Source organism: Petaurus breviceps, unplaced genomic scaffold, assembly GCF_028583685.1.
Source record: "Petaurus breviceps papuanus isolate PSGF00001 unplaced genomic scaffold, PetGlider_PUasm1.0 129, whole genome shotgun sequence".
NCBI classification, from domain to species: domain Eukaryota; kingdom Metazoa; phylum Chordata; class Mammalia; order Diprotodontia; family Petauridae; genus Petaurus; species Petaurus breviceps.
In genome coordinates, this window is record NW_027185665.1 from 5,154,610 (window position 1) to 5,173,042 (window position 18,433).

The 18,433-nt window shown below is 38.4% G+C and overlaps 1 protein-coding gene across 7 annotated transcripts in view; it reads right to left on the bottom strand.

Moving 5' to 3' along the window:
- LOC138173169 (E3 ubiquitin-protein ligase NEDD4-like) overlaps positions 1-18,433 on the bottom strand; it is a 507,966-nt gene that overhangs the window by 102,520 nt on the left and 387,013 nt on the right. For all 7 annotated transcript variants that reach the window (XM_069103074.1, XM_069103087.1, XM_069103095.1 and 4 more), the window contains 3 exons: positions 12,927-12,988; positions 12,680-12,782; positions 6,999-7,165 (listed from right to left, as the gene is read on the bottom strand). In XM_069103074.1, coding sequence (XP_068959175.1) covers positions 6,999-7,165; positions 12,680-12,782; positions 12,927-12,988 — 332 coding nt within the window. The remainder of the gene's footprint in view (positions 1-6,998; positions 7,166-12,679; positions 12,783-12,926; positions 12,989-18,433) is intronic.

Here is an 18,433-nt window from a genome sequence, read left to right on the forward strand (position 1 = left end):
AGGTTCTCCTGCTAGCCTTTGCTCCCAGGGTCTCACCACCTTAGTCCCAGGCTTAGTACAGATGCCACATAGGCTTAGCCCAAGGTGCTCAAGAATCCACTAGCTTCACCCCACATTATCAACAGAGACTAAAGGCTTTAAATGTGTATCATGTACAAAGCCTCAGGCTAGGCACTCAGGAAGATAACAAAGTTTAACTTTTTTCTATAAAGAAGCATATACTTCAGGGTAGCTTGGTGGTTCAGTGACTCCACTGGCTCTGGAGTCAGGAGGACTTGAGTTCAAATCCGGGCTCAGACACTTAGCACTTAACTAGCTGTGTGACCTTGGGCAAGTCACTTAACCCCAACTGCCCTGCCTTCCCCCCTCGGGAAAAAAAAAAGAAGCAGCAGCATATACTTTAATAAGAAGATAAGAAATCAATGCGGGTGACTTCTTTTGGGGGGTGTGTGTCTTTTTTGGAGGAAGGAAGAGGCTCAATCTAGACCTATAATTTTATTAGTTTAGGAGACTATTAGTGAGGACACTCCCTTTACCAGTACAGATATGCAACTGTTTATTTTCAAGTAGTCTGTAAACAATGTTTTACTATCAGTTATATATACTGAAGTCATGTTGCCTTAAAACCCTGTGAGAAAATAATGCACATCTCAAAGACTGACCAAGACAATAAAACTATGAATATTCAGAATGCTCAAATATCCAGCCCCATAATGAAACAGGGGCAAGCCAGGTGGTACAGCAGATACAGTGCCAGGCTTAGAGTCAGGAGGACTTGCATTCAAATCCAGCCTCAGACACTTATTGTATAACCCTGGGCAAGTGACTTAATTTCCTCCTCTGTAAAATGAACTGGAGGGGCGGCCAGGTAGCACCGTGAGTAAGAGCACCAGCCCCGGAGTCGGGATGACCTGGGGATCGAATCTGGGCTCAGACACTTAGCACCACACCCAGAAATAACTGGCCGTGTAACTTTTTGCTTAGGGGTGGCCAGTGTCGGGATGACCTGGGGACCGAATGCAGGCTCAGATACTTACCACCACACCCAGAAATAACTGGCCGTGTAACCTTGAGCAAGTTACTTAACCCCAATTGCTTGAAAAAAAAAAAGGAACTGGAAAAGGAAATGGCAAACTACTCCAGTATCTTTGCCAAGAAAACTCCCAGTGGAGTCACTAAGGGTCAGATAGCACTGAAAAACTAACCAACAACAATGAAATTGAAAGTACTTGTGAAAATGCAGACTGGATTTAACAGTCTTCAGTGGAAATATCCCAAATGGCTACAAGATGTGGTATTTCCCTATGACATTCAAGTCAATGAGGCAGTGAATAGATTAACCCTGACCCATGAGTCTTAATGACATTAAATTAAAATACATTTTGAGTATTGCCAAACAGAAAGATTAAGATGATAAAGATGATTTTATTGAGGGAAATAAAATTTCTTAGGGAAGCTTTTGAACCAAGTTACTTGTGTGGAAAAAACAAAAAGGAGCTCTCTCATTCACTGCCCAGGAGGTCAGGAATATTCATATTCCTCAGGCTCCTCTTATTAGCAAAACAAATGACAAAAATGAACCAGAAATCTGGATTTTATTAAAAAAGCAAATTCATAAGACTTAGAGCTGGAATGGGCTTTACCCAGGATGGAAACCCCACTTTTCTACAGATGATGGAAACTCCATAGAAGCAGTGACTTGGTCAGGATCACCAAGGAAACAAATATAGTCTCAGTGCTGGTATTCCAACATAGGCTTTCTGAATTCAAATCCAGCACTCTTGCTGATACAATCATCCATCTCTTCAGTACAAATGTGGCTATTTGGTGAGGGGACAGGAGATTCAAAATTCTGGCTAAGCAAGAGGAATGCCCCCATCCTCAAAAAAGAAGGCCATTTTAACAATTTTTTAAACATACAAGAGAGCTGAAGGAAATATAAAAAGCGTGTAGCAAGAAGTACAGCTTGAAAGGTGAAGAATTTATTATATATATTTTTAAAGGAAATAATATAAAATGGAGATTCACGATGGTTTAATATAGAATGTTCATTTTGTGAACTATAGAAATCTGCAAAAATTTGTGTACGTGAAAATGAAAAGGGAAATATGTGTATGTTCCTACAGAAATGCTCTTTTGATAATGTTTTTATGTTTCGACTAAAAAAAATTCTTGCTGAGAATTCACAACTATTTTTTAAGGATATACTGTGTGGGAATCACTTTGCTATTTTTGAAAGGGAGTCAAATATAATTAAGACATGGTCCTTTCTCTTGTGGAATTTAAAGTTGAGCAAGCTGTTAATGGCAAACAGAAATAAATATGTAATAGTAATTACAATGCAAAATAAGAAAAGCTTAAGATCCACAACTTTGGCCAAGTTTAATACAAATTAAAGCCCAAATCACCCAAATCTATAGACTAGAAGTGATCATAATGACCTCAGGTTATCAAGAAAAGGTTAATTATATTAAATTTGCTTTGTATACTAAGGTAGGAAGGTGTGTGATATGTTTTGGAAACCTAGCTATCAAAAATAAAATCAGTATGCCAGTTAGGTGTCTCTCATTGGACCTCATTATAGTTCATGTTCTTAAATACTAATTATATTATGATCAGCACTATATTTGTATATGTAGGAATTTATGTAGTATGCTAAGGAAAGGTAAGTAAAAGTTATAACTAATTATAATGGGTAACAAAAACTCAGAAATTCTGGTCCCAAGGCAGGTTCACTATCAATTTCACTCAAAAAGCATTTTTAAGCACAATGATGGATCCAATAGTATTCAAAGGCAAAAACAAAATAGTCTTTATCCTTAGGTAATTAACATTCTTCTAGGGAGATAAAACACATGCTAATAAATACAAAATGATTTCAGGGGAAAGATAGCAATTACAACTAAGGCAAACAGGAAAGATTCCAGGAGTATGATCTAATCTGAGACTTGAAGCAAATAAAGAATTTTAAGAAGGTGGAAGGGAATAAACATTATAAAGCACCTACTATATGCCAGGTAGTGTGCTAAACACTTTAAAAAAATATCTCAATTGATCCTCGCAGCAACAGGTACTATTATCCTCATTTTAAAGAAGAGGAAACTGAGGTAAACAGAGGTTAAATGACTTGCCCAGGGTCATACAGCTACTATCTGAGGTCACATTTGAACTCAGGTGGTCTTGACTACATGCTCAGCCCTCCAGCCAACAGCACCATCTGGCCATGTAAGAGAGGATGGTCAGTAGGGAGCAAAATCTCAAAATAGGGGCATGTAAGAACTAAATGGGCAGCTAGGTGACACAGTGGATAGAGTGCCAGGCCTTCAATCATCTTTCTGAGTTCAAATCTGGCCTTGGACACTTCTAGCTGTGTGACCTTGGGTAAGTTACTCCAGCATCTTTGCCAAGGAACCCCCAAATGGGATCACAGAAACTGTGACACGACTGAAAAATGACGGGTCAACAAGAAGAACCAAGGAAAGATGTTGCTCAAGGAAAAATGTTGCTCACTGGACTTGTAATCCTTAAAAATTGCCAGACTGTTTAAAAAGCAACAGATTCAAAAGGTCTGGAGTGATTAGCTGAAATTCAGAAAAAATTTAGTGATTCATTCAAAGTCATAAATTTACTTAGCGGCAGACACAAATTAGAAGCTAGGCTCTCTCTCAGTCTAGTGCTTTGTTTTTTTTTTTTCCCCCCACTGTAGCATGGACACCAAATTAATGATTCCTCACCTATTTTATTTTCTCAAAGATAGTTTTCCCTCAATAGACATCAAGTGCTCAGCTGTAACAGTTTCTCCCAAAAGGATATTTTATCGCTTGGAATTGTGCTTTTGGAAATTAGTGCCAGAATGTTTAACAAAATTCCAGGAAGTCCAGAGGATTTCGGGGCAAAGCATGTTCACAAAAGGGGAAGGAAATGTTTTCTTTTCTGGGAAAGCCGGCCCTGGTTATATGGTAATGGTTTCTTAAAAAGGTCAAGGGGAGGCAGCATGCTAAGCTGGCTCCAGAATGTTTGCCCTTCTTTTTTCCTGTATCCTTTACATTTTCTCTTAGCAAGAATTGTGGAAAAGGGGAAGGACTATCTATTTCCCATGTAGTATTTTTGTGAGCTTCTACTCAGGCCCACCCTTTATTTTGATCGTTGGAGCCTGCTGCCGTGTGCTAGGTGGTTCAGGGAGACAGAGCCTTGGGCCCATAGTCAGAAAGATCCAGGTTCCAATACAACTGCAGACACTTACTAACTGTGTTACTCTGGGTAAATCACTTTAATCTCTGTTTGCCTCAGTTTCCTTCCTTATCAGCAAGACAGAATTAATAACAACTGTACCTCACAGGGCTGCTGTGAGGATCAAATAAGATACCTGTAAAACACTTAGCACAAAGGCTGGTACATAATAAAAGCTATCGAAATGCTTATTCTTCTACAGTTCCCCTTTTCTCAACACCGTGAATAAACATGATGAATCTGAACTTGAATTCAGAAATATGTTTTTCTTTGCTTCTACCATATATTAGTAAAGTTTTTGGTTTTGTTTTGAGAGGGGGTTACATCTATGCAAATCATTTCTTTAGTTTAACTACTACATTTAAATTTCAGGAGTTTAAAAAAAAAACACAACATCCAGAATTTCCAAGACTGATTAAGATCTGGGAAGTCTGGTTTTCCCAATCATTAAAGATGGCACTACGTTAAAAAATAATTGTACTGCCTCACTTCTGTATAATGCTTTGTTAAAAACAACAACTTTTACCTACATTATCTCAATTGACATAACAATCCTCTGAAGCAAGAAAGGCAGGTATCATGCCGATTTTCATTTTTCTTTCTTTTTTTTTTAAGAGGAAGAAACCAAGGCTTTGATAATTTAAGGAAGTTGTTTAAAATTATATGAACAATAAAAGGCAGAGGCAAGGCAAGACAACAAGCATTCTGGGGTGGCCAGGTAGCACAGCGAGTAAGAGCACCGGCTCCAGTGTTGAGAAGACCTGGAGATCGAATCCTTGGCTCAGACACTTAGCATCCACTCAGAAACACCTGGCTGTGTAACCTTGAGCAAGTTACTTAACCCCAATTGCTTAGGGGCTGCCAGGTGGCTCAGCGAGTAAGAGCACCGGCTCCAGTGTCGGGATGACCTGGATCAAATCCGGGCTCAGATACTCAGCACCACACCCAGAAATAACTGGCCGTGTAACCTTGAGCAAGTTACTTAACCCTGATTGCTTTAAAAAAAAAAGAAAAAAAAAAGACAACAAGCATTCATTTAGAATTTACTATGTATCGGAACAAGAATCTAGTTCTTCTGCCTTTTAGTTCAGTGTAATCCCCTGGACCAGGGGTGGGGAACCTGCGGTCTTGAGGCTGCGTGCGAACTTCCAAGGTTCAAAGGACGGCACTTGAGGATCTAGATTTGTTCTGTGAAGTTTGGATTCAAAGGGCCTCATTTGAGGACCTAGAGGGTCACATGTGACCTTGAGGCCAAAGGTCACCCCTGCCCTGGACACTGCATGACTGGGGTATTGCGTTTTTCCAAAGTTATTACCATTCTTAATGTCATTCCTAAACCAAAAAGTTCTCAGAGTTAAAAAGGCTTCATCTCATGCTTCTACCAGTACTGACCTGGGAATCTCCTAGAACAAGAGCTCAAACCTTTCCAGATTATAAATGATAGCTTTTGAGCCACAAATTCTTACAATATTTGATGAAGAGTCTGGGGTGAATGGATTATTGAATCAAGCTAGTTATTTCCACAGTAGAATAGGTTGCATATGCTGTTCTCTGATTTTACAATGACATAATTTCTGTCTTGGTAAAGATTGAACTGATTAAAAGAACTGGGATCCTATGTTTAAGCCTCATGTCTTTCAACTACTGTATCTGCTCAAAGTACTTCAAAGCTACGCTTGAGTAACAATAAAGATTTCCTCAATATGGTTTTAATAGCTAATTGTCTGGTGGTGATTATGTAAAAAGAAAGGGAAAAGGATTCACCAATGGGAATAGCTGTGTCCATTAGCCATTGGAGAAAAGGAGATAGGAGTTTAATGGAACTATTTGCATTTATGTTTTTTTAAAGAAAATTTTGCAACGAATATTATATGGTGTCAGTTCAACTCATCCTTGAACAGCTAAGATATGGATCATATCCAGAGCCAGAACCAGCACCAAAGTAAGCTAAATAGTGATAAATTTATTGTACTAAGGCAAATGAAGAATGAAATTAATCTATAGCAGTGATTTAATCCAACAAACATTTATTAAGCACTTTCTATATCAAGGTATCCAGGAACAGAAATATCCTGCATCCTTCCAAGGGAATAATGAAAAATTTTCAAAACTTTCTAAAGACATAATCCTTTTTAATTACACACACACACACACACACACACACACACACACACACACACACACATACACACACACACTTTCACATATATGTATTTTCTACATGGGTCTTTTTTGGAAAGGTTATAAAAATCAAGTAATAATAGGGTCTCAAAAAATCTTCTCCCTTCCCTTTCCCCCATGCTGGTAAACATAGGCTTAAGGAATAGAGAAGATTCCAATGTTATTTGGTTTTGCCACTTTGGGGTAAGGGTCAGTCAACAAGAGTGGGTCAAGGAGGAAAAAGCAATTATTCAACATAGCTTACTCAATCTGGGAAATATATGCTCAGTTTTCCATTCATTAATCCAATAATGCTAAGTAATCCAGTAATGTCAATTTATCCAAGGATTCATCATCCAATTCAAGTTTTCGTGAGAAGAACATGACACCAAAATTGTTATTCTTAGGATGCATATAATGTGCCTTTCTCTGAGGTTGTCCACCTTAACTTGGTGAGCCAAGAAAGGATCATAGAACATTAAAAACCTGTAAGTACCACTGATTTTGGATTTCATTCACAGTCTTGTTCCCAAAGAGGTACCATGTGTTGTTTTAATTCTGTCCAAACCAAGGGTGTATTCTTTAACCCACAGAAATAGAGAACTTACATTAAACTGGGTCGGTGCCATTGGGTAGTTCTGTTGTTGTGGTTAACGTAGTAAGTTCTGCCCAAGTTGTCGACTTTCTCTTCCCAACCAGGTGGCAGGGGAGGTGGAGGAAGTTCTTCCTGGTGTTGAGAAGCGGAGTCATTGGAATCAACAACTTCCCACCCATGCTGCAAAATAAAGTTGAATGGGTGATGAAAAGGTTAATTTTGTTTTTGCTTCTAGAATAAGAAAGCAACGTTACAGCTTAAAAAACAATGACAACACCACACACACACAACATAAAATCCACAATTAAGTCAACTGTCTAAAAATAATACCTGGTGTTTTTATAGGAGGTTTAATTTTAAAGAAGCTATTAAGAATAATCAGCCAGTAAACAAGCTTTATTAAGTGCTTACTATGTGTCAGGCACTGTGCTATGCACTGAAGACACAAAGAAAAGAATGATCCTGGGTTCTGCCCTCACAGAACTCATATCCTAATAACATCTGAATAACTAAGTACAAACAAAATATGTGGTGTAAGTGGGAGATAAGTCATAGGGAAGGCGTTAGTGGTGAAGAAGATGAAAACAGGCCTGCTATAGAAGGTGGGATGTGAGCAGAGTCTTGGAGGAAGCTGAGGAAAATAGGACGTGAATGTGGAAAGGGAGAGTGTTCCCAGTATGGGGGACGGCCACTGAAAAGACAGACAGTAAACAGATAGAGTGTTGTATGTGAAGAAAAGTAAGAAGGCCAATATTACTGAAGAGGAATGAAGTGTAAGAACACTGGAATGGTTAAAAAAGGTGAGGCTGTGAAGGGTTCGAAATGCACAACTGAGCATTTTATATTTGACCCTTGAGGTAACAGGAGTTTCCTGACTAGGAGGAGGAAAGAGTGAGTATTGATACAGGACCTACGAACAGTTTTACAAATATCTCATTTGATCTTCTTAACTCTAAGAGGTAGGTGTTATTATCGTTCCCATTTTACAGATGAGGAAACGGTGGTAAACAAAGGTGAAGTGACTTGCCTAGGGTCACACAGCTAGTTAATTTAGGAAAATCACTTTGGTAGCCAAATGGAAGATGAACTGAAGCAGGTAGGCCAATGAGAAGGCCAGTGCAGTGGTTCGGGCAGGGTTTGCACTAGGGTGGCTGTGTGACTATAAAAGAAAGAACCTGTTTTTATGAAAGATGTTAAGGCAAAAATGACAAGACTTGGCAGAACACTGGCTATGAAGTGTGAGTTAGAACGAGGAGTTAAGGGTGACATCAAAATTAATAGCCTGAGTAAGCGAGAAGACACCAAAGCCCTCCACAGTAATAAAGAAGTTCAGAAGAGGAGAGGCTTTGACAGGGGAAAAACAGTGAGTTCTGTGTGGGCATGATATGTTTGAGATGCCTATGGGGAATCTAGTCTGAGATGATCAGAGGATAATTTGTGATGTAGGACTAGAGCTTAGGAGAGAGACTAGGGCTGGGGATAAAGATCTGGGAGTCATCCAAATAGAGAAGACATGACGAGATGGACAAGTGAGAAATACAGAGAGAAAAGAGAGGAGAAGATGAATGGATCCTTGGCAGACACTCATGGTGAATGTGGTGTAAGTGGAAGATAAGTCAGAAGGAAGATATTAGCCATGAAGAAGATGAAAATAGACCTGCTGTAGAAGGTGGGACGTGAGCAGAGTCTTGAAGAAAGCTAGGGATAATATGAGGTGAATGTGGGAAGGGAGAACATTCCAGGTATTAAATGAAGATCCGGCAAAGAATGGTCAGTCAGGTAAGAGCGGAGTCACAAAAACCTAAGAAGGAGAGAGTTTTCAGAAAAAGAGGGTGATCAACGATATCAATACTAAAGATCAATCAAGAAGGATGAGGACGAAGGAAAAGTCATTTTATCTGGCAATTAAGACAACACTGGTAATTTTGTGCAGGGCAGTTCCAGCTGAATGATGATGAATCCAGAAACATTGTGGACAGTTTAGAAGAAAGTGAGAGGAGAAGTGAGAGTATCTACTGTAGATGGATTTCTCAAGGAGTTTAGCAAAGAAGGGTAAGAGATATACAATGCATGTTAGCAGGGGTATTAGTGAGGAATTTTAAAGATGGAGAAATAAGAATGTTTGAAAGGAACAGGGAAGCCACAAGTAGAGAAAGACTGGAAATGAGTGAGAGTATGAGGATGATACAGGAGAAAATGGGATGAAATGGAACGCAGGTGTGTAGAGATGGGGTTGCCTTGGCAAAAAAGAAAAACATGAAAGACAGAGGTGAAGAGGAGATAGTGGGGGAAGACATCTAAGTGATGTGAGATGAGAAAGAGGGGAGAAGAAGAACAGATAAGGTAGAGGAAAACCTTGATTCATACTCCTTAAAAACAAACAGGCCAATTGCTGAATAATGAAGGAAAGACTGTTTAGGAGGGATTGAGGAGAGATGAGAATGTATGAATAGCTCCTGTGGTGAGTGGGATAAAAAAATAGACTAAGGACATGAAAAATGATTTTCTTACTCAAGTGAGGGCCTGGTTAAAATTATTAAACATAAACTTGTAGTCATTTTAGAGCTAAAAGGAACCAAAGGAATTATTTAATCTACCTCCTTCATTTTATAGAAAGAACAGTGACTTCCTTAACCTTATACAGTTGGCAAGGGGCAGGGTTAAAGCAAGATCACAGGTATTCTGATGTGTTTACTTGTATTTATGAAAGATGTTAAGGCAAAAATGACAAAATTATTATTACAAAAATTAATTTTACAAAAAATTATTACGAAATATGATTTTAATAAATTGCTACAGGCTCTGAAGGTTATCTCAAAAGAGAAGTGTCAAAAATGTTTTGAGTAATAATAGCTTCATTTAGGATAAATGGAATAATAATAAGAATCTTCCAAGGTGACTATTTTAAAGTAATTTATGCTGTTAAAAAATTATTCCCATTATTTTATTGTTGTACTTGGGTGTGACTTTTCGTTTGAAGGCCTATATGGCTTTCATCAGAGCTTCACTAACATGACACCCATGTTTATTTTATGATAGGTAATATATATTCTAACATCTTTAAATGATGAATGAAATACTGAATAAGACCCCATTTTGCAGATGTCATTGATTTACCTGAAATCTTATTGTAGGCTAAAATGGATCAGTGTTAAGGCCAGGAAGAGATGAACCACAGGTCTAACATGATTTTTTTTCTAGGTAAGGAGCTACCACACCCATGGCTGGTTTCTTAGGAAAATGGCACCCCCTGCAACTGGCTTCATCCCTGGAGTCAGATGTAGATAGGGAACTGACGCTTTTCTCCTTTTATTCTAGTGACAATGCCTCCATACAAGCAGGCTGCCTTGCCTTAGAGCTAAAATTACATTTTACAATACATATTTTCAGCATGAAGTATTCCTTTCCTAATGTCCCAGAGTAAAATCACCATAAAATTATTAATATGTTGGTTACTGCCATCAGACGAGTAGGAGAGTGTAAAAAATGACTGGATTTAAAATAATCAATGAAAATATGCTGACGTGCTTATGGTGCCTTGAAATTCAGAGCTGTCCACCACCCACTTGTTCAGTTTTTTCTTCAAATACTATCCATAGAGATAAATGTTGGTGAGTGAAATATGGCCCAAAACTTGGCTTTTCCATCTGAGGGGCCTGTTAACGTGTCCATAACACATGATTCACACAATACAACAGCTGCACACAAATGGCAGACCAAGTAATAGTTAGGTCTTGATTAACAGCCACTGCCAGAAGCAGAGGAATAACTGCCTAACAAAAAAGAACTGAGAGAGTCTTGCAAGATGTAAAAGCACAGAAAAAAGTAACTGTTTTAAGTGGAAAATGGGAAGGCATTGGTGAACCCTCCCTACTCCTCATCAAACCCCCTCCTCAAAGAAAGGAGAAAGAAAAGAAAAATTTATCAGGAGAGTTAATGCCAAAATGGTTATTTCTAGGGAAGGGTTATCTAGAGCATTCTCACATGTGGGTGCCAAATGAAAAAGAAACTCGGGAGAGGTTTTCTAATGTTTCTAGCCACTCTGAATGAATCCCAAGGGTTAAAAAGGATTTTAAAAGGGATAAATATTCAAGTCATGATGGAATTAAATGAATAGGGTAGCTTTCCAAATCCCTTACAGGGGTGGGAAGGAACAAAACCTGGGTAATCCTATCTTAAAAAAGAAAGAAATTCATAGTAGAAAAACTATTCGATTGTTCATGGTAGCTACATTAAAATTAAAAAGTTAACTCATCTTTATAAAATAAGTGGGCTATTTGGTTTTAAAAATCATATTCACAAGGGGCGGCCAGGTGGCTCAGCTAGTAAGAGCACTGGCTCCAGTGTCAGGATGACCTGGAGATCGAATCCCGGGCTCAGACACTCAGCACCACACCCAGAAATAACTGGCCGTGTAACCTTAGGCAAATTACTTAACCCCGATTGCTTAAAAAAAAAAAATCATATTCATAGTCAAGAAAGCATTTAATTTCTTTCAGAGAGATCAATAAGAAGGTACTAATAAGATAATATATCAAAATGCTTTAAAATTTAAAAAGATCTAAATGTAAACTATTTTTATGATTATTATTATCTGATACCATGTATGATTGTTCAAACAACAACATCATCTGATATAAACGTGCATTTTCTTTGATTGTCACAAAACATTTATTGACTTCACTAGCACAAGTAACTGAGTAAACTCCACAAAGTTTTGAAATTCTTTGATGTCCAAAGGGCCACTGTCTAAACTCAAGATTTAATAATTTGGTCAGATAAGGCTCATTATGCTTTTATGTTTAACATTATGTTTAACAACTAGCATTTATCTGGAACTTGAAGGTTCTAAAAGCACTTTATATGTATTATATGGGCAGCTAGGTGGCTCAGTAGATAGAATGTCAGGCCTGGAGTAAGGAAGAGTCATCTTCCAGTCTCAGATACTAACTAGCTGTGTGACCCTGGGCAAGTCACTTTAACCCTGTTTGTCTCCGTTTCTTCATTTGTAAAATGAGCTGGAGAAAGAAATAACAAACCACTCCAGTATCCCTGCTAAGAAAACTCCAAACGGGGTCATGAATCATCGGACACAACTGAAAGGACTGAACAACAATACAAGTATCACCTGATCACTTGATCTTGGCAACAGCCTGGGAAGTAGCTGTTTTTATCTCCATTTTACAGGAGATGAGACTGAGGCTGGAAGAGGTTTACGTAGTAAGTGTGTGAGGGAAGATATGAATTTGGGTCTCCATGACTCCCAGCCCTGCACTATGCCACAAATGTAGTAACACAGTGCAAGAAAACAATATAAAATCTTACAGATGCAAGCAATTCTCAAATTTCTTTTTTTTTAACCTTTTTTTTTCTTTTTAAATCGCAAATTTCCTTCCTCCCCACCCCCAATCCCCATTCTATACTTAACAACACTTCTTACCTTTGTTAGAGGAAAAACATTAGAAGAGTTTGTGGTAAATATTTACATTTTATAAACAACACAGGCTACAATGAACTGCCATATATCCTCATTACAATGTCTGAACATGGTAGCCATCGTTATTTCCAAAACAGACAGGTGCCAATACGTTTGTTCATATTTCTGAAATGAGGTACTCTGAAAAAATCTTAAATTCACTTTAGCTATTACATAATTTTTAAACAACTGAAAAAACATAAAGCAAAGGGTCTTACCTCTAAATCTTCCCTCTGATCATTATTTTCTTCATCTTGTCCTCCATTCTTTGGCATGTATGCCATTTTCAATCGTAAGAAGCCTTTTACCCGGGATTTATGACTATAAAATAGGGAGAAAAGACAAGTTACCAAAGGCTTTGGCACAACTATGCTTTTTATGGAATATATTTATTCATGTGAAAAGAGTAAAATTTAAATACACTGACATCTGCATTCATGGGAAACAGCAAAAATAAACCCATACCTTCTTGGTCGGAGGAGGAAATCCTTAAAGGTGTAGGGTCGTTCCATGGCTGGGTCTTCAGTCTATAAACATGAGAAGCAAATTAGGTTTGAAGACTGATGGTCTTTATGTTTTTGATCTACTAAACTGGATCATGAATTTTCCCATTATAAAGCAAGGTTGATTTCCCTACATTTAGAAACAATGGCCAAGACCTCACCAGGAGACTACCTTGGGTAGATCTACTAGCATTACCACAACAAAACCTACTTGAGGCCCTAACATTAATTCCAACAGTAGATATTAAGTCACAATGTCTAAATTATTGTACATAAACTGCCAGCTGCAATTTATAACCACAGGATACAGATCTCAATATAACATAGCTGATAAATGTCAGCATTTTAGTGGCCAATAACAAACCATCATGCCCAGTTGCAATTAAAACTACTTCTGTTAACTTCTTGTTTTTAGGTCTTTTTTTTTTTTAGATTAAAATCATTGTAAATATTTTTATTTAAAGTTTTTAATTCCAAATTCTATCCCTCCTTCCCCCCAACTCCTACTCCTTCCCTAGATGGTAAGCAATCAGATATAGGTTATACATGTGCAATTTTGTAAAACATTTCCATATTAGTCATTTTATATAAGCCTTGAATGAAAGAAAAAAAATGAAAGTGTAAAATAGCATGATTCACTCTGTATTCAAAAAATATCAGTTCTTTCTCTGGAGAAGGATAGTATGCTTCACCTTTAGGATTGCCTTGGACCATTGTATTGCTAACAATAACTAAGTCATTCAGAGTTCTTCAATGAACGATATTGCTGTTACTACATACAATGTTCTCCTGGTTCTTTTCATCTTCTGTATCAGTTCATCTAAGTCATTCCAGGTTTTTTGAAATCATCTTTGTAATTTCTTTTTTTTTTTAATTTTTTCTTTAATTTATTTTTAGCTTTCAACATTCATTTCCACAGGATTTTGAGTAACAATTTTTTCTTTCTGTCTTTCCCCTACCCCCACCCAAAAATAGCAAGCCTACTGAATACCCCTTTGTCTAATCTATTCTCTCTTATATCCTCCCTCTTCACCCTCTAACTTTCTAGTAGGACAAGATGGATTTCTACACCCCATTGCCTGTATTTCTTATTTCCCAGTTGCATGTAAAAAACAAATTTTTTTATATTTGTTTTTAAAATTTTTGAGTTCCAGAATTTTTCCCTTCCTCACCTGACCCCACTGGGAAGATAAGCAATTCAATATAAGTTGTACACGTGTAGTTACCCAAATCATTTCCATAGTAGTTATATTGTGGAAGACTAACTATATTTCCCTCCATCCTATACCACCCCACACTTATTCTATTTTCTCCTTTGACCCTATCCCTTTTCAAAAATGTTTGCTTCTAACTACCCTCTCCCCCAATCTGCCCTCCCTTCTATCATTCCCCCTTTTGTGCCTACTCCCCTATTTTCCTGTAGGGTAAGATACTCAATTGAGTGTGTATGTAATTCCCTCCTTAAGTCAAATTCAATGAGAATAAGGTTGTCCCATTCCCTTTCACCTTCCTGCTTTTCCCCTCCATTTTAACAGTTTTCTCTTGCTTCTTTTATATGAGATAATTTACCCTAATCTATCTCTCCCTTTCTCCTTCTTCTCCCAATGAACTCCTCTCTCACCTCTTAATTTTATGTTTTAGATATTATCCCTTATGATTGAACTCATCCTGTGCCCTCTGTCTATGTATACATGAACATACATATGCCCACACTCACATATATATTTATATACACATACACCCTCCTAGACATAGATATGTATGTATACACACACACAAACATATACATATTCCCTTCAACTATCTTCATACTGAGAGAAGGCTTATGAGTTACAATTATAATTTTTCCATGTAGGAATGTAAATAGTTCAAATTTGATAAGTTCCTTATGAATTCTTTTTCCTGTTTATCAAGCTTCTCTTGCTTCTTGTATTTGAAAGTCAAATTTTCTGTTTAGCTCTGGTTTTTTCATCAAAAATGCTTGAAAATCCTCTATTTCACTGAATGACCATATTTTCCCCTGTAGTATTATACTCAATTTTGCTGGGTAGGTGATTCTTGGTTTTAGTCCTAGCTCCTTTGACCTTCGGAACATCATATTCCAAGCTCTTTGATCCCTTAATGTAGAAGCTGCTAGGTCTTGTGTTATCCTGATTGTGTTGCCACAATACTCAAATTGTTTCTTCCTGACTGCTTGCAGTATTTTCTTCTTGACCTGGGAACTCTGGAATTTGGCTATAATATTGCTAGGAGTTTTCTTTTTGGGATCTTTTTCAAGGGCTGATGAGTGAATTTTTTCAATTTCTATTTTGCCTTCTGGTTCTAGAAGATCAGGGCAATTTTCCTTGAGAATTTCTTGAAGGATGATTTTTAGGTTCTTTTTTAGATTGTGGCTTTCAGGTAGTCCAATAATTTTAAAACTATCTCTCCTGGATCTGTTTTCCAGGTCAGTGGTTTTTCCAATGAGATATTTCACATTGTCTTCTATTGTTTTGTTTGTTTGGATCTGTTTTATAGTATCTTGATTTCTCATAAAGTCATTGGCTTCCAATTGCTCCAAACTAATTTTGAAGGAGTTATTCTCTTCAGTGAGTTTTTGAAATTCCTTTTCCATCTGACAAATTTGGCTTTTTAAGGCATTCTTCTCCTCATTGGCTTTTTGGGCCTCTTTTGCCATTTGAGTTAGTCTATATTTTTAAGGCGTTATTTTCTACTGTGTTTTTGGTTCTCCTTTAGCAGGCTGCTGTCTCACTTTTCATGATCTTCTTCCATCATTCTCATTTCTCTTCCCAATTTTTCCTCCTCTTCTCTTACTTGATTTTTGAAATCCTTCTTGAGCTCCTCCATGGCCTATAACTAGTTCATATTTTTCTTGGAGGCTTTTGATGCAGGAGTTCTGACTTCACTGTCTTCCTCCCACTCCACGCCTTGATCCTTTTTGTCCCCAAGAAAGGATTCTAATGGTCTGTTTGTCCTTCCTCTCCTCGCTCATATTGTAAGCCAAATACTTGACTTTTGAGCTCTTTGCCACGGTAGAATTCTGCTTCCAGAATGGAGAGCTTTGTCCCAAATAGCTGGGGTTTTTGCAGCTGCTGGAGCTATCAGGAGGGCACCATCTCTATAGCCCCACAAGCTCTGGGTCACTGGCCACATACCCGAGGGGCATCACCCAAGACCACGATCCAGAACTAAGCAGGTTAAAGCAAGAGCTATTACCCTTTGAATGGTTGCTTGGTCCCCCTTTGATCTGCAGGTCAGGAGCTCCTGAGACAGCCACATGGTGCAGTCACGGCACCTCCACCACTTCTTTCCCCTGGGACAGGGGCCAGACAGCACTCCTCCATCCCTCCTATTCCAACAGAGTGCCACACTGACCTTTTTACTTTGTCTTGGTGTTTATGGGTTAAGAAGTCTGGAGACTGCCACAGCTGCTGGTGGTTCACTCTTCTGAAGTCTACTCTGGCCACTGCTGGTTAGGGCAGCCCTGGGGCCGGAACCGTGGCTCATGGGGGAGTGTGGTCGGCTCCCAGTGTGCTTTGATGAACCCTTCCTGTGGGCTTGCTGGTCTACCTTCAGTGGGAGATTTGTTTCTCTCTGTCACTTTGTGGGTTCTGTAGCTCTAAAGTTTGTTTAGATTCATTTTTTTTTACATGTATTGGAAGTGTTTGGAGCAGGAGCTCACACCAAGTTTGTGCTTCTACTCTGCTGTCTTGGCTCTGCCCCCAGAAGTCTCTCCTTCTGGTAACTTCTAACATTCCAATTTCTACTGATGACAGTAACATTCTCCCTGTTACTATAGTTCTAAAACTGAAGCAAAATCCCTCTCCCTCATAGCTCACATCCAATCAATTGCTGAATCTTGGCAGTTGTACCTCTGCAAACTTGGACTGTCCCCAACTTACAATACCTCTCACTTACAATACTTTCACTTTAGTTCAAGTACTCATCACATCTTGCCTTAGACCAATATAATTATCTAACTATTCTTTTTCTGTTTCCAATATCTTCCATCTTCAATCCATCCACCACACATTCCCCAAAATAATCTTCCTAATGTTGAAGTGTGACCATGTCAACTCTACTGAAAGACAGTGCAATGTCACCACACCCAAGCAAATGGTTTCATGAAGCACTGTGACCAGCAAAATGCATGACCCAGGAGACAATGTTTTGATGATGAGCCTCTGAAATTAAGGTACTTATGAAAATCACTAGATCTATACATGAAGCCATTGCAGTTTAATAGAACGAATTGGAGCTTATACTTCATGGGAATAGACAGCCTCTGAGACGCAAGAATCATCTATAGCCCAGGAAGAAACATCAATAAGTAGGACTTTAGTCAAGGCCCCTCTCACACTAAGAGGAAAAAAATGTCATTCAATAAGAATTCAGAATAGTTTTCTCAGAATCAAAGCAAAACAACTTGAGCAGAAAAAAATGCATCAGAAACAAATGAGGACCTAACATACAAAATAATACATTCAATGTATTTATCAGGTTAACATCTCTCGTGTACTCCTCTGCTAGAACCTGATTAGAACATAATATGGAAACAAGAGTCTTAAGTTCTTCCTGCTTATTTAAATTAATTCTGTGGAAGAGCTGAGAAATAGTCGTATATCATAGCACAAAAGAATTATAAAGCTGAAAATGATCCTAGAGGTTTTAGAGACCAATTCTCCCATTTCCTCTCAGACAACTAAAGCCAAAGGAGGTCAAATGACATACATTTGAGGGTTGCTCATGTCAGCACAATTGCCAGGGGATAATGAAAGCTTGGAGCAGTAAGTTAGGGCAGCACCATGGTAATAAAAGCATTCAGCCCCTTCCATCTCTATTGTGCTGCACTGCCACGATGACAGGCAGTACATGATGGGGATGTTTAAGGAACAAGAAGAATGAAATTCAGCACTAATGGTTAAAAGCCTGTCCACTACTGAAAACTTTGTGGTGGATTTCAGTGATTCAGACCCAGGTAGACTCTGGGATTCCCAAAAGCTGTGTCTGAACTGCCAAGAGCTTAGAGATTTCTCAGTGTGCCTCTACTGGTGATAACGATCATTTCTCTATCTCTAATAGTACAATGACCCTTGGGAAGGTGTTAAGAGTGCCAATAGAACTCTGTTAGACGGAGGGCTGCCTGCTACAGTTAAAAGCTGAAGTTGGCAGCCAATCAACTATACTTTAGTCATCGTATCGAAGTCTAACACACTGTGTTTATTTCCGTCTCTGTGGGCATCTGTCTGTGTACTGAGCTGTACTTGGTAGCTACTAGCTGGAGGGGTCAGCTTTCTGGCAAAAAGTCCTTTCGAAACAGCCAAGGATTGTATTTCTGATATGGCAACCGAGACTCTGAGGCCTCATCAACCTTGGGGTATCTTTGGGAGCCCCAGACATAACACACAGTAGCAAAGCTAGTATTAATTAGACTCTAGCCTTCTATTTTCCACTCCAGTCTAGGACTCT